The sequence below is a fragment of the Mastacembelus armatus genome, chromosome 13, assembly GCF_900324485.2.
Source record: "Mastacembelus armatus chromosome 13, fMasArm1.2, whole genome shotgun sequence".
NCBI lineage: Eukaryota > Metazoa > Chordata > Actinopteri > Synbranchiformes > Mastacembelidae > Mastacembelus > Mastacembelus armatus.
This window is the reverse complement of record NC_046645.1, coordinates 22373307-22398516: the sequence shown is the minus strand read 5'-3', so window position 1 is coordinate 22398516 and position 25210 is coordinate 22373307. Positions and strand designations below refer to the sequence as shown.

Sequence of the window (25210 nt, the reverse complement as noted above, 5' to 3'; positions counted from 1 at the left end):
CAGTATGTTGCTGCTGTTGTGATGATATGCCCTTATATAAACTATGACCCAGAGATAGCTCTCAGACCAGTCTGTTCTCTGGTGTCACTTCAGCTAAGGATGCAGAAGTTGATGGTTTGCTTTTCATTAGTGGCTCTTTTGGCCTGTGCAGTGACTGTTTTTCCACCACCATGTGAAAGGTAAGGTAAATGACTGAAAATGCTTTTCCCTAAAAGGAATCTTTTTATGAGAACGACTGTATTGAGATGGCTTCCTGGTGCTGAAAGTCCATTGATTCCAAAATAAAGTTCTGATTAAGTTATAGCTGTAAAACTGCCAATTTAATTTATAAAAATCCCTGTGTATTGTTTTGTCTATTCCTATAGAAACTATTCTGATGGCAGAAATGCAGTTATCTTGGCAGCTTTCTGTTCTGTTGTACTTGTTAAAAATGTTTGTGGGATAACATCAGCCTTCTGCTGCTACTGCCAGGGGGATGAAGGGGGTTTGGTTTTGTAAATATTGAATCCATTACTTACTCATACTTGTATTGTTCTCTGCTTTAGCAGCTATCATGGTTGTTAGCTGACCTTCGTCCTCACCTGGCTGTTTTTCGTAACATTGATAAGCTTTTATGGCTTCCCTGCAGGACTCTGATAGGATGTGGGTGTATTGTGCAATTGATTTTATATCCCTAATAACTGAACCCTTTAAATTGATTTCAGTGAGATATACTGTACTGGGCCTATCTTGCACCAGGTACAGAAAGCCAAGCTGTTTGATGATGACAAGTATTTTGTTGACATGAAGCTGAGGGCAGCACCTGGTAAGTCGGTCACTAAATGAGCTTTTTTTGTATTTTAATACAGCTCCACTATGTGTTTGCCTCCCTTACATCCCTGTGTCTTCCTGCAGATATTGTTTTGTTGGCATTTCATAACCTTTCAAACGAATCACCCAACATGACGGTCCCAGTTGCCCAGCTGCAGGAGTTCCTGAGCACCTATTTTGAGAAACCAGGAACTGAGTTTGAGACATGGACACCACCGGACTGGCATGACAAGTGAGATCCAGTTATTACAGGACTCCTGCTCAGATTGTGCTGTATTTTTAAATTGTGATAGATTGCTTGATGTTTATATGCAGGCCAAAGTTTCTGGGAGGAATAGCAGACCAAGAACTACGTGACTGGGCTGAAAAGATACATAGTCTGTGGAAGTCTCTTGGCAGAAAGGTGATGAGCATGTGAGCACTTATCAAAGTGATGGATCCTGTAGGTCATGGTTTTTGTTTTTACACTGGCAGTTTCTCCAGTCTTAGGTTTTTATTCAAATTTTTTTTTTTTTGTGAAAGTAAACTGAAAATGTTTTGAAATGTTGATAAACGAACAATTTGAATGTATTACATTTTTGTGTATATTAGCCAGTAGCTATTGGTATTTTGTAGGCTGAATGATGAATTTTTTTTTTCAATTCAAGTATATCAATAATAAAAGAAAGTTATTGGCTCTAATAATGAGGTTTTTGAAACCCATGTTCCTGTTGCATTTGCAAGCTTATACCTGTCAAGTACACAGAGTCCAAAAATTGTAAATGATTTCTACCACAGGTCCGTGCCGATGTACAAGATCACTCAGAGCTCTACTCACAAATATACACCCCACATCCTGTTGTTGTGCCAGGAGGCCGCTTCAGGGAACTCTACTACTGGTGAGTGAAGGATGAAGCCTGTCTCTCAACTGTCTAGGTGTCAAAGTAGAGTCTCACCAGGTCAGAGTAGAGAGAGATCACAGCCAGATCCAGCCAGGGAACTCTGCTGAGAGCCTGCCTCAGTGACATGCGCAGACACTGACATGAGCTGCTCTGTGCACAACAGGGACTCCTACTGGGTCATCAACGGGCTCCTGCTGTCAGAGATGACAGACACAGCCTATGGGATGATTCAAAATTTCCTTTACCTTGTCGACAGGTGAGCTTCAAAGCACCTTTCATCTTTTATAGTACGCATTTAAAAAAGAAAAAAAAAAAGCTGTTCAGCTTACTGCATGTAGTTCAGCAGGCACTTTTTGTATAATAAGTCATTTAGCATCCTAAGTTGTACACTGTGAAAATGGAGCTCTGGGGGTGACTAAGATTTGTGGAACAAAAGATTTTTTTCTATCACTCTTCTGCAGATACGGCTTTGTTCCAAATGGTGGGCGGATTTACTATGAAAGGCGCAGTCAGCCTCCATTCCTCTCTCTAATGGTGGAAAGCTACTATCAAGCAACCAAGGATAAAGAGTTCCTCAGGTGGTATTTAGGCCTGAGCTTGATGTCCTGTCAGACACATTCTCATTCTTCAGCTGCATCGTGTCTCTCCCAGAACAGAAAAAAATCCATTTAAATGTCAAACCTCAGCACTTGTGCCTCTGGTGTTGTGTTTTCCCTAACATGCTTAATTAGAATGTGACTCTGCTACTTTTGTGTATAATGATGTTAAGGACTGTGAAAATGTTCTGAATTGAAATGTTTCTTCCTGCTGTCTGTGCAAACTTGCATGCTTTAGAACAGCTTTACCAGCTCTGGAAAAGGAGTACCGATTCTGGATGCAGAACCGCTCTGTGTCTGTGAAAGTAAATGGGGCCGAACGTGTACTGAACCGGTACTATGTGCAGGTGGGACTGCCCAGGTACATCTCAAATGAGTTCACAGAATAATAAACCCCTAATTGAAGATACTGTGGGTGAGATTCCATCTACACTAATATGCCCTTTGCTCCTTTAGGCCTGAATCCTACACAGATGATCTGGAATTAGCTGAAGGGCTCACTGATGGTAATGGCTTAATATTGGTCATATTCTTAGAGGCAAAAAAAATAAATCGGCCCCATGAGCATGATAAATATGGTCACGAAAGGAAAAACCAATAATACTGTTGGGTGCTTAGTCCTGCAGTGAACACACCATTTTATAATCGCTCCTGAGCAGAAAAGTGGAATATATTCTATCAGATTCAAGGATCATCTGTACAAAACAAATTTGCTCTGAAAATACCTCAGCGCCATGTTGTAATGAATATTTAATCTTCGTTCATTCTTTCACATCACTGCTGAACAATTTAAAATTCTACTACCAAAATGTTTCCTCTCATTTTTCTCCCTTTTATGTAAGAATATGTTTTTTATAGTCATTAAGTTGGTTCCTCCTCTCTAGAAGACTTTTTTTTTTTTTTTTTTTTATATCAAGGGGGTTTTTTTTTTTGTCCAATATTCATAAATTTGAAACAAACATGGTATTCAGAGGCTGCATATGTTACTTTTTCAAATCCACTTAAGAAAGAAGACTTACATGAATGAGTAGCAAAATTTCTGTTTTGATTTGTCACAAGTGATTTCATGTTTTTTCTTGCCCTCATAAGATAACGAGCAGCTGTGGATGGATCTGAAGGCGGGTGCAGAATCTGGTTGGGACTTTAGCTCTCGCTGGTATAAAGAAGGTAACATTCGCAACAACACCACCCTCACAGCGACACGCACCAGTCAGATCTTGCCCACTGACCTCAACGCTCTGCTGTGCCGCAATGAGAAGGCTCTTGCTTCACTTCACAGAATAATGGGTGAGTATATGAGCAGCCTGTGACCTTGGAACTAACTTTGGTCTGCACCCTGCTTTTAGCTCCTAACTGCTGTTACATAATGGTGATGTGCTGCTTCCTGACAGGTGATGGTGACTCAGCCACACTGTATGACAAAGCTGCAGCCCGCAGACTGGAGGCGATAGAGGCTCTGCTCTGGGATGCTGAGAGTGGAGCCTGGTTTGACTACAACTTGATGACGCACTCCAAACACTTTGAGTTTTACCCCTCCAACCTAGCACCTGTTTGGGCACAGTGCTATTCTCAGCCTGAGATGGGAGAGCAGGCAGTGCAGTATCTGAAGGTTGGTAGAGCCCAGCCTTTAATTCTCCAACTCCATCTCTTTAATACCATGTAGTCTTGTCAATTGCATAGGTCTGTTTTTATTTGTGCTTTTAAATTGTGTGTGATGTCTACCTCTACCCCAAATATTGAAAAACTGCATTTTTGTAAAAATTTAACATATTGTATAAACCAGTAAGGGTATAAATTATGTATTTATCCCAATCATTTTCAAGAACCCTTTAACCTGCATTTATCCAGATATGGTTGAATGAGCATGAATGAACATTTTTTTCACAAATGTCAACACAGCTGCAGACAACCGCCCCTTCACACAGCTGCCCAGTATGAATAGTCTCCTCTTCTGTTGGACACTACAGCTCCACTCTAACCATTTAAGCTTTAAATATTTTGCTGAAGTGCTTCTTGACAGTTGCTTAGGGAGGAAAGATTTTTTTCATTTTAGTTCCCCAGCTTCATTTTGAGCTGTGAATCCCTCTTCTGTTCAGAAGGCCAATTCTTGCAGGATGTTACATGTTCTTGCTCAGCTGCTCCAGCAGATGGCACACAAACTACACAGGTTTAATCCCATGCCTGCTTTAGTGGTTGCTCTCGCCTGTCATGTCTGCACAGGGGAGTGGTGCTCTCCAGTTTCCTAATGGAGTTCCAACCTCACTGAGAGAGTCTGGGCAGCAGTGGGACTATCCTAACGCATGGCCTCCATTACAGCACATGCTCATCGAAGGTATGAGAATTATCTGCCATGAGAATTTCCTCAAACTCTAGACAGGATTCACCTATTGTTTAAGATGCTGCTCTGCTGTGTTTGCATAGTATTTTCTGTAACTGCACAGTGATGCTAGTGTAGAGCTTTATTCTTTTCCTCTAAACAAATCCACACAGGATTTGAACAAAACAAAGCAGGTTAAATTTCCTGACCTTCAGGGTTAATTAAGGTTGTTTACGTCCAAATGGAGGCAGATGATTCGCTGTGGCGACCCCTGAAGGGAGTAGCCGAAAGGAAAAGAAGTGTACATCCAAATCCATGAAGGCTTTTATGGAGTTTAATTAAAAGCAATTAGAAGTTATGTTTAGATTCAGTATTCCTTACTTACACACACCTTTACTGGTGCATTACAGTGTTTCTTGCAATGTCACCACTACCTCTTTATCAGTGAAATAATGTTACACTATTAGGAATTTGCATGATGTCATTATTTGTGTCGTTGTGTGTGTGCACACAGTACAAACACAATAGGGACCCAGAAAAGACACCTCTAAAAACACTGCTCTGTAGAGCTACCTGTGGTAATCAAGTTACATTTAATGAGACCTGAGTGTATTCTGTGAGGGTCTTGTTAGTGTAACTTCTTCCACCATACTATTTATTTTGCAAACAAACTCAGAATGGCCGACAAATCCTTGGAGCTGCAAAGAGCAGCAGGCAAAAGAGCATCAGTCACCCTTGTCAATCAGCTGATACAAGAGCTTTCTGTAAGCCTGAAAATCTTAGCAGAGAAATATTATCACCAGTGTACTTATTAGAGGACCTGAATTAATCAATTGAGACCATAATGTTTCCTGAGCAAAAAAATCATTGACTTAGTACTTCTGGAAAGATGGTTTTTGAATGGGAGTCAAATGGAGCCACAATTGAATGTTTTTGGCAGTCTGGCAAAGGATTACCTCTGGCTGTGGTAGTTGACATCTGGTCTTTAGCAGGATCAAAGTGACACTAAGAACTCTTTTTCTGCATCTCTATGATCATTAAATTTTCCTCGAGTCTGGGTGTTATGTCTTGCTAGGATTGACACCTAAAAGGACCTTGAGTCACCAAATATCCGATATCCGTCTGCTAGAGTGCAGAATTTCATGTTTACAAAGAAAGTTTTAGTGATTGAAATGGTCCTGTTTTTCCAGGTTTATCCAAACTGCCGTCAGAGGAGGCCAAACAGCTAGCATTTGATTTGGCCCAGCGTTGGATCAAGACAAACTGGTTGGCATACATGAAATATGAAGCCATGTTTGAAAAGGCAAGTCTTTTAAGGTTTTACTATTTTAGAGAGCTTGTGTTGCACCATGATAACACAGCTGGCTCAGAACATGTCATTTTCTTCCTCCTGGCAGTATGATGTAAATGGAGATGGCAAACCTGGTGCTGGAGGAGAATACGAAGTTCAGGTATTTCTTTCGTGTGTTGATGGTGTAAAACTATAATGTGCTTCACAGTAGTCTTTCTAATTTCATGCAGAACCCTGTCAATTTGTTCTGTCTCACCTCTGCTTCATACCTTGAACACCTTGTTCTGTTCCTGTATTCCTCCATACCACTTCATTTGTATTTTCTTTTTGATCACTTCTGTGCCTGTCACTTTGGTCTTCTATTCCCAAGAGCACAAACAAATCACTTTGAGTTCTTATTTGTGTTTTTCTTTTATCATAGATTTTGTCACCATAAATAAAAACATCCACTATACTCTGCTCTGTTCCATTTCTGTAGCTGGGTTTTGGTTGGACCAATGGTGTGGCCCTGCAGCTGCTGGACCAGTATGGGGCAACTCTCACTTCAGGAAGCAGGGCTGTGTCTTCTGGCCTCCTGCTACCTTTGTTCATCTCAGCCACACTCATGCTTCAGTGAATCAGAGGTGACAACACAGCCTGACTGGAGGTTGGATTTTATTATTCCGTTTCACTCCACTTCATCACTCCTGTCCACGGACAGGCTTCAAGCAAACACAAAAATCAGACTAAACTTTACATATTTTAACTTGGTTTGATATTTTTTCGAAACCCCAGATGTTCAAATCATTTATTTGCAGAAGGAACAGGATAGGATTTATAGAAATTAAAAGTCCCTTTGATAAATATTTTAGTAATTCTCCTCAGAGGTACAGGATCTCTAGCAATATCAAAAGATGCAGATCATGAAGCCACTTCTGGACTGACTAGTAATGCAATGTTAGTGCTTATTGAACTGACATTACAAAGTTATTCACATAATTAAATTACAAAGAGCATTGTTAACTCCCACTAAAGCTTCCATTTGCATGCAAACTGAAATGAAATGATGATTAAAACGGTTAAAGTTTACTTAAAATGCTACATTTTGGTCACAGTGCACTGTCAGGCATGAGGGGTTTTAACAAATGTTGCATTTCCAATAAACACAGACACATCAGCATCTATCCACATAGTGAAATAAAGTCAGGCTTGAAAACATTTTGATGTTATTGCTTATGTTTTATTATAACTCAAACATACAGCTAATTTAAAAAAAAAAAAAAGTCCTTTTTTGCTCTTTCTGATTGTTCCAATGAAATCGTTCTGTCTTTGCCATTTCTGCTTTACATCTTTGGTGAAATGGAGGTCAAGCATGAAATGAAGTCCATATAGATATTCAAATGGTTGTCAAAAAAGTAATGAGAAATTTTCTTCCTAAAGAAGAAATTGCTTCCCTTCTGGCTTTGAAGACATGACGCCTAAGCAGGGATTTCACTGCATCTCTTTCTGTAGCATGAGTGCACACAATAGATTGACTTTGCAACTTAAATGGGCAAAAGGCCAATAGGTCCATTGGCCCATGCAATCCTACCGATCACACTCTAGTAATGTGCCGTTATGAGTCTCCAAGTCATATCTCTGACACGTTTTTAACCCTAATGCATAACTATTGACACCCATACAGCAGCAGCAGCGCCTTCAGAGAGGTTTACACAGCAGTTGGCCATCATCTTGTTTTCAGCCCTTGCTGACAGCAGTAACTCAAGTAGAACCTGCTCCTTATATCTCACACATTACCATGCTGTTTAGCAGAAATTAGTTGTGTTCAGTTAATGGAATCTGGCTGTGAAGTGTAGAAGACATTGTCCAGCAGTTAGGTAGTGATGAGGTGAATCTACAATGTGTTTGTTTGTGCATGTGCGTTTAATTACACAAATCTGTGCATGTTTTTCCAAGGAGCTTGTTCCATGGGTGGTCTATGCAGCAGTGACAAGTGCATTACATATTGCTGTGGAAGCAAAGGTCATAGTCTGTTGCCTTCACCAGTCGTCCACTACCTGCCACTGCATACAAACATGCATGAACATACAATCTTTTTTAGTCTAGAAAAAAGGCATCACATTTTAAATCAAACCAAAAATCTCAAGATTTATTGTTTTTCAGGGAAACTTTTTCTGGGTTCAGGTTCAGAATCAGTGTCACTGATGCTGCTGCTCTTTGACATTATTTGTCATTTATTATTTCATTTCATCCATATTAATATTTGATTGGAGTCCTGGAAAATCATGCTCATGCACTCTAAAAATGAATAAATAACGACTAAAATAGTGATGTTTATGACACAGAAGAGTGTCAAAGAGCAGCAGTAACAGAAACACTGATTATGTGCAGGCATCTGACTAAAGCAGGGGTGGGCAACCCATGTTCTTTGAGGGCCCTGTTTCTTTTTACTTTCCATGCCTTATTACCTGTATCAGGTATGTTCAGCCATGCAAAGCTGGAAGGTACCATCTTAGATGAGAGTGGACAAAGTGAATTAGTATCTTCCAGCTTCTGTGTGGTAAAGATTTGTGAGCAAAGGTTCAAACCGCATTCGACCACTGTCCTTTCCGTGTGGAGTTTCCATGCAGGTTAGTTCAGTGTGTCTGAATATGACTGGGCAGACTGTTTTTGTGTTTCAGCCTAGAGACATACGGGAAGTCACTTGATACAGTTGGAGAATGGATAGACCCCATGACTTCTACAACCCACAGGCAGGTAAAGCAGTCACTTCAGCACAGAACAAGGGGCAGAAATTGTTGGCAACTTAGTAACATCATGTGAAGTCAGTGTTAGCTGCTAAAAGCTAACTTTTGTTTGTCTGGATTTAGGTTAGTTGGTCAGAACTGACCCTACTGTTCTGTCATACATGACTTGGGCAAGACACTGAACCCCAAGTTGCCCCTGGTGACTGCTCCACTGGGTGAATGGACAAATAGTGTAAAAGTGTATTGAGTACACATGAGTGTAGAAAAGCGCTATACAAGTATAAGACCATTTACCATTGGTTAAACAGCGTTCACACCCTGAACCTTTGTGTTAGAAGGCGATAGTGCCAACCACTGTACTACCATGCCATTTTTTTACCAGGCTGTTGTTGCCAGTGTTCTATCTTTTGGCATTGCGTGTTGGGGGAACAGCCAGCAATAGGCTGGGTAAGCTGATCTGAAAGTGTGTCTCTGTAATGGGTGGGAGGATGGGGTCGGTGAGGGCCATGGGGGAGAGAAGGATGGGGGGTATGGTGCAGGCCATCCTTAATAACAGGCACCCACTCCATGACAGTCTGGCTGCCCAAAGAAGCAGCCTGTAGTAACAGGCTCCATGTGCTGTAGAACTGAAAGGGTCAAGAGGTCATTCATCCCTGCAGCTATAAGAATGTATAAGAGCTCCTGTTGAACCTGTGCACTTTACTTGCATTGCAGGTCTCCTTTTAGCTATTGATTTGTCTCTTTTTATTGTTTTAGTTGTATGATGTGACACCGTGTGGTCTCTGTGCTACTGGACACTCGAATTTCCTCTCTTGGGGATAAAAAAAGTATCATCATCAAACCTAAATGTACTAGCCTGGCCAGCCAGACCCACTCCTCTCTTAGCGTTAGAATGTAGCTTTTCCTCTGGCATCAAATGAGCTGGGCCAATCACAGCTGTTTACCTGCAATGGGGCGGGCTTTATGCTCCAGTCGTCCAATCAGATTTAAACAAGCCCTGACTTGTTCGTAATCTTTCAACAACTGGCTTTTGTGGTTTACTCTATTTAAAAATATGCACAGAACTGTTAACACTCACTGGTTTTTCTCTATACTACCGCACACCATTCGCTAGTCTCACTGTTGCTTTGCTTGCGTCACATGTCACACCCATGTCATTGACACGCCCCCTGGAAACTGACCTCAACTTAAGGGGATCCAGACTAATTCTTTGTGTAGAATAGGAAAAGAATGAGTGTGGGTGGCCAGGCTATAAACATAAAAGCTTACAAATTTTGTCAAGCAACAATTTATTTGCTTTTGACTCAGCAAAAATGTTACTTCTCATTGCAGCATTTTGGAGTGTCAACACTGACCCCAGCCCACACTGGTTACTGAACCTGTTACAGAGACAGTGAGGCGAAAAATGGCACAAGAGTCACATCTTAAATTTACAGTGGAAAAAGGGCTAGTGATTAAACTCATCAGTCAACCCCAGCAGAGTAGGATGACACAGATTCAGTGAAATAATGAATAACTGAAGTTCTTAAAACATGAGTAATAATCTATGGAATATTAAATCCTTCAAATGATTCAAAGGTTTACAGAGATTATGTTACCACTAACCTCATAAGCTCATACTAACATTGCTGAGTTGCTAATGTCAGATTGACTCTATCTTTAATCTGATCTGTCCTCAGGTTTCTTCTTCTGTTCTTTTCGGCTGCTCCCTTCAGGGGTCGCCGCAGTGAATCATCTGCCTCCATTTAGAGGTTAATACGTTACATGTTGAAGTGACTGTTTTACCTGGATGTGTGAAGTCTGTGGTGCAGCTGGGATGTTCGTATCTCCAACCTCATCCACCATTTATAACAATTGTCACAGGTTGTGTGTACTTTTACAGGTCTGGAACATAGAAACATAACCACAGGAAATTTAGAGTCACTGTATTAGCTATTACTGAATCATAGTTTAAGTTAACAGCATGTAAATACCACGCAAAAAAGCCTAGGCCCTAAGGTTCAAACCTATAAGGTGACAGTGCTCACTACTGCCTCGCCCTGCAACCCTGACCCTGTGTTAAAAACCATACTGTAAATATGCCTCATGTCCACACATGTAAAAAGACTTTGCAGGAGAAACCTAAATATATATGAACTTATAAAATTAGGCTTACAGGTGGAAATCTACAAAGCACACCTTTTTATCATTTAACCTTCAACAGGGAACAGTATTGAATGCAGACATCTGTCTAAAGCCACACACACATTTAGAGATTCTGTATGAATCCACCTCTGTGGTCCTCCATGCCTACTTTTTCCCCCCACTTTCACTGATTTTTGATAAGATTCCACACATTTTATTGAATCATTTAATATCTCTAGAAAGAGATAGTGGCTCATCTGTAAAAATGTGTGAAAGCTTATCAAACATCAGTGTATTCGGGGAGTGGTGGATTCACATCGTAAATGTCTGCGTGGCTTTAGATGGATGTCTGCACTTCATTACTGTTCCCTGGCTCAGCCTGCACTAGCCCCTGCAGCACACGTCACAAACACTGCTCATTATCCACTGAATCCTCTTTGTGCCGCTGAGTCCCGCTTGGTGCTGCAGGAACCTTGCTCTGCACTGCTAGGATAAACCCCCCTCCACAGCCACCCATCTCCCTGCTGCGTGTAAGACCTATGGTGGGGATGTACAGGGAGGCTGTCTGTCCTCTGATGGTTACTCAGCTACCACTGACTATATTCAATAAGCTCTTATCAATAACTCAGAGAGATCACGCCTGTCGTCCTATGTAATGCAGGCTATTTCCTTAATTATGACCATGGCCTCCACAAAAAATGTTTGTTCCTGGCTCAGCAGCTGAATTGTTTGGACATTAAGCCTGTTCCTTGACCTCTAGACTGGAAGGACTGGCTAACTGGAGGCATTATACGGATAGATATGAGATAGCTTAGTCATATTGATTCTGCACTGTCCGGCGATACCTGGCATTTTATAATCAATAATTCTGAGGAATCGTTCCTATGGAATTTCTCCTACTTAAGAGATTTTAAAATCCAATCTAATGGAAGAGAAGTGCTATCAGTGAAAGAAAATGTAATATTGTCTCAGCTAATCTGTAACCTTGAACTTGAGTCTTCATCAAAAGTTATTCACCTGTATCCATTCACAAGTTTAAATGGTCTAGTTATTAATATTGTGAAGTGCAGATGTGGATATATTTTAGCTTCATTTTGAGGAAATGGCTCAGCTTCTTACCCACTGTCTGCATTTGTGATCAGACACTTTAAAGACCCTGAAAACCTAAATCCTAAGTATTTATTAAAATAAATGTTCATGTGTACAACAATGAAAGTTTAGCAATAAACTGTCAGTTATTGTGAGTTTCACCCCAGGATGTTTCTTTTTAAGACTGTTTGATCAGATTTAATTCACAGGCCTGGCAACACAAGTAAACGACTCCTTATCTGCTGTCACACTTGGATTCAATTACAAACTGTATCTATGGAACATCACTTTCTTCCCAACTGAAGGTCACTACTTCAAATAAGGGAGAAAAGGGCAGACCTACAAAAACACAAAGAAACCTACTGTGTGTAATAAAAGTTCTCTCTTTGGCAGGAAACTCTCTGATTATGTGTCATAATGCTCAGAGTTAGTCTGATTGAAAAAGGTTTTCTGGACCTTTGAGGTATGTGAAAATGGATTATTATATTTAAGGGTTACTTTATTTAAAAGGTATGTGAATATATCTTAAAAAGAAAATTGACTATGGCTTTCTACAAAAATATTGAAATTCAAAATTTAAAGGGGAAAACAAACTTGATTCAACAAACCCTTATTGCACATCTTCTGTCTTTGTGTCCCGACCAGTTCCCTTGGTCAAAAAAGCCAATTTCTTTCCGCTAAACTTATCCAGACAATGAACAGTTTTTTTTCTTATTTGATGTCTCTCCTTGTCCAATATATGACTTTTGCCCAGATGTGCCACTGTGAGGCAGTAGAGCTCTTTGCTGTATTGAATGATATGCTTCCCCGCCCCTAGTCATGCCATTTTATTCTGGTGGGCATTCAACCAATATGGATACCACAAAACCTATCAATTTTTGCAGTGTGGCACAGTGGCCTTGCCTGGATGTCTTTTCACCAGGTACTTTACATCATTAAAGGGAAAAACTAATCACATACTTTGAGCTTATCTTCAAAGATGGTTTTGTTGTGTTTGAGACATAAGCCAAGAGAATCACACGCAATATTTTGCGCTGATATTTCCATTATCTAGCTGAGTGGGATGTCAGTATGATGACTGGCACAGATCAATACTGTGCTCTGTGGCTGTACACTTTGCTATGAGGGAGGGATGGATGGCTTTGTTTTGCTGAAGTAATTGAGAGTGATCAAGACTCTTGTATATGCCACAGCGAGAGCACGTGTGAGGTTATCGCATTTATGCTTCTAACATGCTTTCACTGAAAGATGAAAGCAGTGTTGTTAACTGGCTGTGCTTTCTGCGTAATGGCAGGATTCAGTGTGCAACAAAGGCATCAGAGCCATTTCTGTGCACAGTGAGTCTGACTGCATGGTACCTCCATCAAGGGACGCAAACAAGTCAGTCAAACAGCCAGGGAGGGGAGGCCATGCCTGGAGAGTGGGATGAGCCAAGAATCGGGGTGAAAAGAAAGCATGGGAGTAAAAAAAGAGAACATGAGGAGTCCTGCTTATTACAGCTGCACAGATGGTGCAGCAGATGAGATGGGAGGGATAGATGGATAGATAAGGAGTGAGAATAAGACAGGGTAGGAGAGAAATGGCACGAGTGCATGTGTTTTGACAGAGTACATAAGGAGTGCTGGATTGGAGAGTTTCCAAGGGACACACTTTAATATTTATTGTTCTATGACTAGTCCGAAACTTTCTTTTCACCTCCAATTTGCAAGCAAGAAAAATGACTGAGAAGCCTGTGAAATATTAATTCCATTGCAGAGACGCAGGATGCTAAAGGTAGGAAGGATAGCACAGCATATGGTCGGAGTTCCTGAGGGTTCACAGCTACACTGACTCAGATGAAGGGTGGGAGTACTGAGGACACATAGGGAACAGAGCAAGAGACTGAGGGAAATAAAATTATTGGGGAGGAGGATTCAGTGGAGCTGGAGAGTCTGCATTTTCAAGGGAGCAATATTTGAATAGCCCAGACTTTGCAAAATAATTCTATGTATAGTCACTATTCATTCTGTCTGGGTGCCCGTCATAAATACACAGTTAATAAGAGGAAGATGACATCTCTCACTTGTATAGAAAAAGGAAATCTCAACCAACACAGAACCTTTAGGGCACTCCTCCAGTTTTAAAGGTTAAGGCTGTTGTTTTTCTATATTTTGTCTATTTTCCACAAATCAGCTTCATGACACAACTGTGATGTCTACCGTTTGATTCCGACTGTGGACCTTTGTTGTACTGTATGTCATGCTGTCTCTATTCCCCATTTCCTATCTACATTTCTGCAGTTACTTTCAATAAAAACAGAAAATGCCAAAAAAAAAAAAAAATCACAGTATAGAAAAATGTCTTACCATTTTCTCGTCATTCCACTAAATCCCACCTTCTCCTGGTCCACCTCCATGAAAATCTTAAAGAATAAAAAAAGAACTAAATCAATCCACAAAAACAAACAAAAAAAACGTTTACCACTGGAGATGTCGCATTTGAGACTTCAGAAATTAAACTGGTGAGTAGTGTTACAACTAATGGAAGCTGTTGCCAAACACAAAAGCACCCATGTACCAATAAACAGCATTTTCCTGTGGCTGTACCTGAGCCATGCCTGTAGTATTAATAATCATTTTACAGTATGTTTCCAGTAAACAGTTCAACATCTATTGTATAAAAAATAAGAAGCATAAGTAAGAAACATGTTCTTGACTGAACAATATCCAAGTTTGTTTTCTAACATGTATTGTGTGAGCTTACAGGATACCCACAGTTAGTTTATAGGAGGAGAAATAAATCGATGTGCATTATAAGACTGAAGATTTCAGTTGAGGTAATCAATAAACAATCAGTGTTCTACTGTGGCTGTTTATGAACAAATTTGGATTTTTGTGTTCAGCTGTAATTAACATGCGCACATCTTAGCAAAGGTGGATTTGATGAGGAAGCTAATTTTTTCTGTCTTCAGAAAGAAAACAAAGGATGTGCTGAGGTGATTTCTGTCACTCTTTGTTTCATGTCACTCATTAGGAATGCACAACATCTGAATATTTACAAAGGTCAGGTCAAGACTATCTTTGTCCATTGGAGACTTTTTGTTTCCCAGTGGAGTAGAATAATGAGGAAACCAATTTCCTCTTTTGTCAAAGCGATGTGAACCATGTAATCAGCAAATCCTGCCAAAACACCCTTCAGGAGGAAAGAAAGGGGAATTTCATTTTAAGGAAATATTGGAGCCTCACAGCTTTTATTGCCTTTGATTGTCATCTATTCTAAATGAAAATTTGCCGGGTCTTCTTACATATTATAACCCAGCATGCTATTCATTGCAGCACCTTTGTGATTTTTGCATTGGCCACAAGGAAATAGCTCTTGGTTCCTTTCATTCACTTTAATATCTGATATCAGAACTTAGATAAACCAGAAAAAGCCATTTTCTTATCAGATATCATCTTTACTTCACCTCTGGAAGACAGTGAAAAGGAGGGGCATGAAAATGAATTTTAATGATTATAAACTCATGATGACGGCGGGATTCTTTATTAGCAGGCAGAATTACCTTCCTGGTGTGGGCTTGAGAATCAGTGAAAACACCCTCCCAGCTGTTGCTTCACCAGATGAGCTCAGGATGCGATTATAATATATTCCCTAAGCATTGGCTCTAGCTTTGAAAAATGCTGGTACTGGGAGAGGATAGCCTTGCACTGTTTGAAAGGCAAGCTGCAGGGGGGGCAGATGCTCTGATATTCCAGCAGGGGTATAGCTGCAGGGCCTCATGGCTGTTGTCTGCCTAGCAGGAGGAAGTTTGGTTGAGTCACGCCTACACAGCTCAGCAGGAGAAGCCAGGGAAATGGCAGGCAATGAGTAGCTGCATGCTCCTCAGGTCACATTGCTGCATTTACCAACAAGAGCAAGAATGAAGATCTGATCACAGACTGTAGTAATTTACAGAATGTCTGCCTGTGTCTTGCTAGTGTTCAAATAGATGCCAAAAAGCAGCAGGTTTTGTCTCTGACCCTTATTAAACAACAAAGTAATGTGGAGACATGAAAGAGGAGAAACAAAACTGAGAAATTCAACATGATTGGTTTGCTGCTGCTGACATTTTTGCAGACTAGCTATTGAATCTGTTATTGCTAAAAGTCAAATGAGCAATTGAATAAATATTTTCAATAATCCAAATAAGAAAGTACACAGATAAAGACAAATCTGGAAAAACCACCCATCCATGGTTTCTCACATCATTACATAGAGATGAGAAGTTAAGTTATTACCCTTATTTAAGGAAACCTTACCTTAGCTTACCCTTAAAAGAGATTTCAAAGTCTCTCTTCGTGTAACACTTACATCATATTGGTCCCAGCTCATCATTTCAAGCTACATATCTATTGTAGTAGAATGCATGAGCTACGTAAGTTATGCAGAATGGAAAAAAGTGACCATTACTGTCAGATCACTGGACTCAATACTATAGTCAGCTGGATGGTTTTCAGAATCTGGGGTTACTAAACAAGTTGAACTGTCACTGTCTGTCTCAGAGAAAGATGACTAATGACTTGATTATAGTTGCTTAACAACACCAGCTAAAAAAGAGAGCGAGAGCAACCAGCACCTAAATATAGTATAGTATAGTATATAGTAGTATAGTATAGTAATAGTATAGACAGAATAATGTAAACATCTCATGCAATGTGAAAACGGCACAAAGGTGAGCTGTAATAGGTTATTAGTAGTAACATGTAATAGCTATACACAAGGACTGACAGAGCGTAGAATGATGGGTGTGTTTTCAAAGCAAAAATTAAATGCATGCTTAATGGCCTAGTTAATATTTTTAGTAAGTCATGACACAATGCAAAGTACTTACATTAAAGGAGATGGGCCATTAACTGTTAACCTGTCCAATGCAAAGTCAATCAAAATGACCACAGAAAGCCACAAATCAAGAAAAATAGGTGTAAAACAACTAGAAAGAGATGGGTGGTTGACTGGAAAGAGCAACCACAAACAGAAAAAAACAAAAAAGGTGCAATAGGAGGGTGGGGGCCTGTTACATGCCTGTAGAGAGGCACCATTGTCTCACAATCCAGCTATGTTGGTTGGCTTCTAAAAGGTAATTTAGTTGCTTGAAATGCTTATGTTCTTATTCTACCCTGGTCACTGGAGGTAATTTCCCCAAACATTCCCCCAAACAATGTTACGTCCCTAAAGTTACAAAATGTTGTTCCATTTAGTTCAAGGTGAAAGCATGCGATTACACTTGTTTCCATGAGCAAACAGCAGTATTTCTGTGAGGAGGCATGCTCCTGTGCTGTGCCTTTACAGGCCTGTCTTTATTGTGGAGAGGCCTTGGATGCAACAACTGAGTTTATCACTCCTAATGAGAGACTGCAGCAGGCCACACTCCATTACGCATGAGCCAGATGATAAATTACATTCCTTTCCATGACTCCCTGACCCCAAGGGATGTTTAATTAATCAGAGACTGGACATGGCCACCATTAGCCGAAGAAACAGCGGCCAGGGCAGCCCTGGACACAGTCTCACTCCCACACATCATTATTTAGCTATCTGTCCAGCTCCGTCACCTTGGCTGCCAGGTGTGAATGTACAGAAAAGGTTCAGGGAGAGACGTCTTCATGACCTCACGGGGGCTGTTACCAATATTAACTGCTATTTGACTGTGAAACAACTTCAGCTCTTAATCAGGTTAGAATATGAATAATTGAGTCTTGCAAATTAGCTGAGAGGAGTAGGAGGGGAAATGAGGAGGAAGTGTTCCTGAACAGGTAGAGCAGCAGTTCCCAAAGTGGGATCTAGGGACTCCCTGGGCGGAGGGTAGGGGGTGTTGTGGGATTCAGTTCACTAGAAATGATCACAATTAGAACAGTAACTAATCCCATTACAGTTTTTTTGTATTTCGACCATCTGCTGGACACAGTTAATCCAGCCTATGAATTTGCTGTATCTAGTTGCAAGTGATTATTTCCATTATCAGATTAAATCAATGTGAAAAACACATCATCACTGATTTGATCTGTTGTTTTGCTAAGTGGCTAATCTGTGAATCAACTAATCATTTCAGGACTAACTACAGAAAGCATTATACTTAATAAAATGCTGTTTTCTTACATCTATTGAGAGAGCGAGTGTTTTGTTTGACTATTATTGCCAGAATCTTTGACCATTTTTTTAACCCCTGCAGCAAAATTTCACACCACACTTCTCTGCTGAAACCTGACTGTTATTTACTCTGGAGATGGAAAACTCATTCAGCCTTTCATCTCTTTCCAAGTGCAGTTCATGGCTTCTGAGTACTCTAAGATACTGGGTAGGTTTGTCTTGGGCAATGACTGTAACGATTGGAGTTTTATGACTGTCACATCAAGGTATTTCTTTATATATTTATCTTTTGGTGCATTTTTGTTAGTGTGCACACAGAATACAGAATGAAACTTTGTGACAGAAAAGATATTCCTCTGAATAATTCTGTCGATTTTTTTTTTTATTTTTTTATCTCCATTTATTTGTAGGATTGCAAACAGCACTTTCTATTACATGTATATCATGATCTGTCAAGCTTCAACGCAGCACTAAAAATTCATCTGACTCAAACAACGTGAGTGACATGTTTACCTCTTTCTGCCCAGAGACCCTCAGCATCTCCTGGTGCCTGTTGTTTGAGCTTGCCTGTCTCTATTGTTTTTCCCTGTACTATACATTTGTCTGTACTGAACACTGGCTTGTATTCCCAGGACTCAGGAACACACTGCTGCGATTTAACATAAATAGAGACAAGTAGCTGCATGCACATTCCTCCTTGCCAATTAATATTGTTAGCGGCAGAATAGTGGATAGAGAAAAATAGTTGGGCATGAATCTGGCCTCAAAATGTAACTTTGAAAGTACCAACTTGCCTATTTTTTAAATTTAAATGCAAATTCTGCTATGAAAGGTCACAAAGACATGCCCATGAATTGTGACTGCAGGTTTCCAATTGCTGCCACATTTCGAACAGGGCTCTACTAAAAAAGGCTACATTACACTTACTGAACTGAAATCAATTTTGATATCTGGCAAAGGTGGAAAAAAATTGTAAAAATGTTAGTGCCCACAGGTTTGTTTAGTTGCAGGTTAAGGTATGAGTTACTGCCTCTGTGTGGCAGTGTGCACACTGTCCCTCTTAGACTTGTTAGGCCTAGCCAGATCTGGAGGAACAGCTCTCCTGGCTCTTCTGGTTTGTCTCATCTGCTCTCTGCATGCTGAGTTTCTTCCAATCTGGCTGCAAGCGATGGAGAGACTGGCGCTCTCAGTGTCAGCTCTCCTCTGGATTGTCAGAAGTCCTCTGTCAAATCCCCCTACTGGCTGGCCCTGCAGACTCCAAGGAAATTAACTAGGAGGAGAAACTGGATAGGGGGGTGCCACTGGCAGGAACTTTTTTTCTGTTTATGCTGCAACAGTATTACTCTTTCACAAAAGACATCTTCCATGATCCCTGCCAGTGGTCATTTCATGTGGGAGAGTGTGAGGGGCAGCTGAGGAGAACAAGAAATTAAATGGACTTGTGTTGCTTTCTGGCAACTGACCAGCAAATCTCCTTACTTCATTTTATATTCTGGTGCAGTTTCCTCAGACTAACTCAACATGAGCCATGACACATCGCTGTAAATATGAATATTCACATCAGGCAAGAAATGACATTTTTTGTTAATGGGCCAAAACATCTCCCACATTCCCAGATTCATGAGCAGTGTCTAACCTTTTGGATTAAAAATAACCTCTAAACCAGCACGGTCTGCCAAAGCCACTGTGAGGAAAATGAGCTTCAGCCAATGCCAGACTTTGCCAGCATTTCCCTTCAGTTTCCCTCCCACTCTTAGCAAAGCAGCCTACTGGATGCAACTGTAAATGGAGCTTGTAAAACATAACATTTAAAGAAAATCCAGCTGTCACATTCCTTTGGCTGGGATACATTAGTTTAATGTGCTTCTGAATTGCAAATGTTAAATCTGCATATGCAAGATAGAAATTTTACATGTCACTAATTGAGAAAACTTGTGAAAAAATCTCTGAAATGAAAGTGAGCATCAGTGAACAACAGCATCACTTCCAAAGAAGTCTGTATTGCTTAAATGTCACGCTATGATTTACATAATACTTTCCGTATGTAATTATATGAAAGGAAGACACATGCTGTCTGCCTAAACAAAAACCTGTATGAGACTCAGAGAGTGCAGCGTGCTTTTCAAACTGTTCTATGACTCAGCCATCCTGGTCTGCCAGGGCCGTGGCACCACAGCAGCAGACAGGGAGAGGCTGGCAAACCGACAAGGAAAGCCAGTTCTGTCCTAGAGAGAACGATGATGACCAGACTGCAGGCAAGTGTTGACCCATTACAGGTCACCACTTGTGGTGTGTAGAGGAGCATTACTGCAGGTTCTTTGTGCCTGTTGCCATCAGACTCCACCACCTAAATAACTGCTCTCAGGAAACCCAAATAACTCCAGTAACCACAGAATGGGTGTGTCCCATCTCCACTAATTGCAAACACGTTTCTCTCACTTGCATCTTTTGTCTTACTCTCGACCACATAAGATGCAAGGAAAGGAGCTAAGGACAGACAAACTGGGGAAAGGTGTTTTAAAAGACATGAGAATTCCTTGCCAGTAGCATCAATCTTCAAATCAATCTAATTTGGTAAAACAAAAAAGAATAAATGTTATTTTCAAGACAGAATGCCAGACCAAAATACAGATACTGTCCATATACTTTTGGTCATGCACTGTTTTCTTACAATACAGAAAGAAGGAAAGAAATACAGAATCATAAACACACATGATGAAGACAAAGAACAGGCTCTGAATAAGCAGAATAACCAAAGCCATCAGAATGATGTGTTACTGTATGTTGCTCCGCTGGATACACATTATATGTGTACTTCAAGAGGAATTTATGTCTGCAAAAATCTTAGTCCACCACATCAGTCCTCTCCTCATGTTTGCTTTACAATGTCCACAACAATGAAGAGTCTAACAGTAATACAATTTCTCTCAAATTGCCTGACATTTGTAGAGTACGTTGAAAAACCCTAACAAAGCAAAAAAAAGCTACTCTAGGGGGTTAAAACCATTGAAGGAGATTCTGTTAAAGATAATTACAGTGACCGTGTAAGATCTAATATAGCAAGTCTTTTTCACCACACTACAGCTCAAGAAAGCCAGTTACCAATGCATTTGTACAAGATATTCACTTGCTGAAAAAAACAGGAAATTTTAATGTGCAGATAAAAGTGAATCACTGCCTGCCAGTGTCTATTCTTCTGAGTAGACGTTTGTCCATAAGCTTCCTTATGCATGGCTCTTATTTCCAGCTGTTAAGAGGTGCAGTTTCACTAATTACAATGAAGAGGGATTTTGATAAGTAAGATGAGGGAGGTGAGAGACATGGAAGAGAAATGGGTCTGATCTTGAAGCAGGGATAGAGCATAGACGTCCTCAGGGCCTGGGCTTCTTAAAAGGTACTTGTTGCCTCTAGGGAAGATGCTTGCTCTTTCCCTCTCTTCCATGTCGCTCTCTGAGTCTTTATCCTCTATCCTACCCTACCCTAATTATGATTGACAACTGCTGTGGTTCAGAACTCATTTGAGTTGCGTGATCTACAGATAGATATTGGCCCCTCCACCCTTCTTTTTCCTGTCCCATCGTTAGTCCTATCCGGGATCATGCAGAGTACCTGAGGAATCGGTGCCTTCATGGATGCCTTGCAGCATTTTAAGCACTGTTATCTCAAGAGGACTTTCAATGACTTGTGCACTTTTCCAGCACTAGTAAATGTGCTATGTTACCTTGACAAAAAGAAGAAGAGATTTTTCATGTCAGTCTGGTTCTTTAAGGTGTGTTGTTCAGAGATGCAAACAGATATCTTAAGCCTAAAGAGTTACTTCAAGCTTGTGCATTTGTTGTAATGTTTTCAGAAACATGCCAGAAAATGGATTATCCCTGTCATCTCCCATTAGCTAGTACATAAGACAACACATGCAACATAACATCACGATTAATATTCAGTGTGAACAACCGTCTGCGCCTCGAGTTCGCCTAACCTGTCCCAAATGAGCACGATGATGAGATCTGAGTACAAACTGCTGTGCAAACCATAACGTCTCACACATGGCCCAGGCAGGATTTTTATCGAATCAAAGACAGCTGATTCCTGTGACTCAAACATCAAATCAGGACCAGCAGCAAAGGCATCAACTCCCACTGTGGACAATGTTTGAGAGAGTTCTTCATCTGTATTATTCGTGTATGATTTGGGAATGAAATGGTGACAGTCTTGATTCTGGTCACTTTTAGCCAAACTAGTGGCATGCCTAAAAATTATGTTGGTTGGTCCATCTCTTTGATCTGGACTGAAGGACCTCAAAGGTTACTGGGTGGACTGACATGAACCTTTGTACAGAGGTCCATGGTTCTCAGGATAAATCCCAGTAATGACTTTGGACACTGACTTTTCCTCTAGCGTCACCATGAGGTTGATATTTGTTGATGTAAGTGGAAGGTTTTGACAACCAGGTCCCTGTAGGATAAATTAAAATGCCACCAGCAGGTCAAAGTTTCCAAATACTTTGGCTTATGACTAAAAACCTGCGAAGAAGTGAAGCCCCCACCGGTCTCAGCATGCTAACGTTTGATTATGAGCACAGCTAACAGGCCAAAATAAGATTTTGAACATATTACCTGCAAAAAATCAGCAGTTCAATGTGTAGTGTGATGTTTGCCTTTAGCTCAAAGCATCCTGTGTGTAAGTATGCCCTCACAGAGCCTGATACCATGGCTGTTATTGCCTGTGATGTTGCATTCAGGCATTTTCAGCAGCACTTGCGATGTGACTATGCTGTTTTAAATGAATTACAAATATCTCCCCTTGACAAATACAGTATAAATTAGGAAATGTTACTGTAACAGTTATGTTATTTAGTTTACACTTAAGTCCATGCTAATATACTACAAGCTGAATTGCCTACACTTGCTTATTGTTCTTGCCTGTAAACAAACTCAGCCCACACAGAATACCACAGTGAGCCACATAGTGACCATCATGCAATGCAAGTCATGCAGAAATGTTTCCAAACTGATCACTGTGAAATTAACTATGATAACAACCACTAATGCTACATTTCAAGCCCCTGTGACTGGCTTTCTGTCTATACACTTCATTATTTTCCCTCCCACTGCTTTGAATGTGTGCTCTTGTTACTGGGAGGGATTTCATGGAGAAATAAGCTTTAGAAATCCCAAATTAGGCCAAACAAAAGCACAAAGCTTGCCACTGGGAATGCAGTTAAAAGTGCTGACAGTTCTTTCTGAAATGACTCATTACAACTATTTCAATGAGAAAATCCCAACCAAGCTTTATAATTATGTTATTTCTTGGTTTACAAAGGATCTGGTTACTTTTAACAGAAAACTCATAAGCATTCTAGAAGTTTATCTATACTATTTATTTGGTTTCACACAGCTTACTCAAACATGGTTAATAGGCATATTTGTAAAATACCCAAGAATTTGTCAAGTTTTAAGTGTTTTGTCAATGAGACAATCAGTGTATTTGCAACTGGTTTCCTAACACCTCAGACCTGAAAAGGACAGTGCATTTAATATTAAAATAAATATTCCTCACAATCTATGTAAAGCTGTGAGTGTGACTCTGATTGGTTTTCATTCTTAACGGAGGCTCTGGAGAGGCAATTTAATTTCTTCGCCTTCATGCCTGCTGGAGAGTCTTTTTTTTTTTTTTTTTTTTTGCTTTCCTCTCCAAAAATGTCAACATGACTTTGTCAGCACTAAGCACATTTTCTGCTGTGACAGATCTCACCTGACCCCAATTTATGAAAGGCACAGAAGAGACACAATCCTGTAGCACAATATGAATATATTATAATCTCAAAATGTCCTGTAGTCAGCAGCTGTAAATTATATTGAAGAATGTGCTGCAAATCCAGGCAGCCTTCACTTAAATAAGACAAAATACTGTTTGGATGCAAAAAAGAGCACCTATGAATATTCTTAACCTGTGGCTGTCCCTCAGTCTGGTCACAGAAATGGTCAAGTGACAGTCAAGTCTAGACCAGATGAAAGTATCAATCAAAATGGGAATTTGAAAATAAACAAATCAATAACAATGTTTTTATTTACAGACGGCTGAACTATGAGATCGGATCTCCCTGCTGATACTCCTCCACACATCTGTTCCCGTCTCTTTAGCAGACCAGCCAACCTTGAGTTCAAAACCAGGTTTTCTTTAATAGGACAATGTCATTATTGCACAGATATTAGCTCCTGTACATGAGGATGGATCTCAGCCTTTCTCAGCTAAGGAAGGGAAATAGTAGTTCTTTCTCTCTCTAATTGTGTTTTCTGCCACTCAGAGAGAAGTGCCTTGGTAATTCTATTCCCAACATCAGCCATAAAAGCCGACAACATTGGTTGTGGACTGAAGCCTTGACTAGGCAAATCTATATGTTACATAAACACACACTACACACACATCCAGATGGTGACATGCACACACAAAACGCAAGACATCTGCAAAGGTTTGGCTGCATGTGTATGCATGTGCAATGTAAATGCACACACACACACACACACACACACACACACACACACACACAAATTGCATTCAAAAGACATCTGCCATCATGTGGCCATGAGGCATTCAGCTGCTACCCTCCAATGAATATAAAGTATAAACACTCCTCCAAATTCTCCACCCCTGGCCTCTATTTCATGCCATTATCTTGGCATAATAAACACATTAGCTTCTTCCTACCCAATTCCTGCTCCTAAGATGAATCTTTCCTCACTATATAAAATAATTTGCCAACATTATATGTGCTGATAAATAATTCATGAGGGTTCATGGAGAGTTTCAGCCCCATGTGAGTCCTGGAGGAGGCAGAGCTGACAGACACTGAGGTTCTACAGATGGAGCAGCTCTCAGAGAAGAAAGTGGAGGATTTACTGAAAAAGTCTTTCTTTGAAAATGATATACAGTCCCTTATATTCATTCTGAAGGCTACTTATTCACACAGGCATGAGTGCAGTTTAAATGAAGATGCAGAATTATTTGCTCTCTATTGAATTGCCATAATTGGTTCAAGTGAAATGATTTCTAAGCTGCTCAATCTGGACTTGTGTTTCTTGTGTTATATAAACACACTGCAGACTTCATCCCTGCTAAACTTTGGAAATAAGGACATTTTCGATTACAATGATGTAAGCCTGGGATACCTAAAGCTCAGATGTCAGCAGGAGGAATGGGAACTGAGAAAACAACCTTAATTTGTTGTTTAGGGTGAATTTCCTGATTTTGGTGACTCCTATTGGTAATATAAA

General features: G+C 40.3%; 1 protein-coding gene across 2 annotated transcripts; it reads left to right on the top strand.

Annotated features, from left to right (window-relative positions):
• The first annotated feature begins 1 nt into the window (after position 1).
• Positions 2-24089, top strand: treh (trehalase (brush-border membrane glycoprotein)). 2 transcript variants are annotated; one of them, XM_026317951.1, is made up of 16 exons: positions 2-179; positions 705-805; positions 895-1042; positions 1126-1213; positions 1588-1688; positions 1855-1947; positions 2153-2269; positions 2526-2648; positions 2744-2793; positions 3377-3574; positions 3679-3896; positions 4508-4619; positions 5795-5907; positions 6002-6055; positions 6374-6518; positions 24013-24089. In XM_026317951.1, the coding sequence occupies exons 1-15, from the start codon at positions 22-24 to the stop codon at positions 6509-6511; spliced, it is 1812 nt and encodes a 603-aa protein (XP_026173736.1). In that variant the 5' UTR covers positions 2-21; the 3' UTR covers positions 6512-6518; positions 24013-24089. The 2 variants fall into 2 exon arrangements, with proteins under 2 accessions (XP_026173736.1, XP_026173726.1); XM_026317941.1 differs by lacking the exon at positions 24013-24089 and having other exon boundaries at positions 6374-7092.
• The last annotated feature ends 1121 nt before the right edge of the window (positions 24090-25210 follow it).

Excerpts from the sequence above, each read along its gene's own strand:
- treh (XM_026317951.1), top strand. The coding sequence starts at position 22 with ATGATATGCCCTTATATAAACTATGACCCAGAGATAGCTCTCAGACCA. Across the intron at positions 806-894 it reads GAAGCTGAGGGCAGCACCTG|ATATTGTTTTGTTGGCATTT; the intron begins GTAAGTCGGTCA and ends GTCTTCCTGCAG. Across the intron at positions 1,043-1,125 it reads CCACCGGACTGGCATGACAA|GCCAAAGTTTCTGGGAGGAA; the intron begins GTGAGATCCAGT and ends GTTTATATGCAG.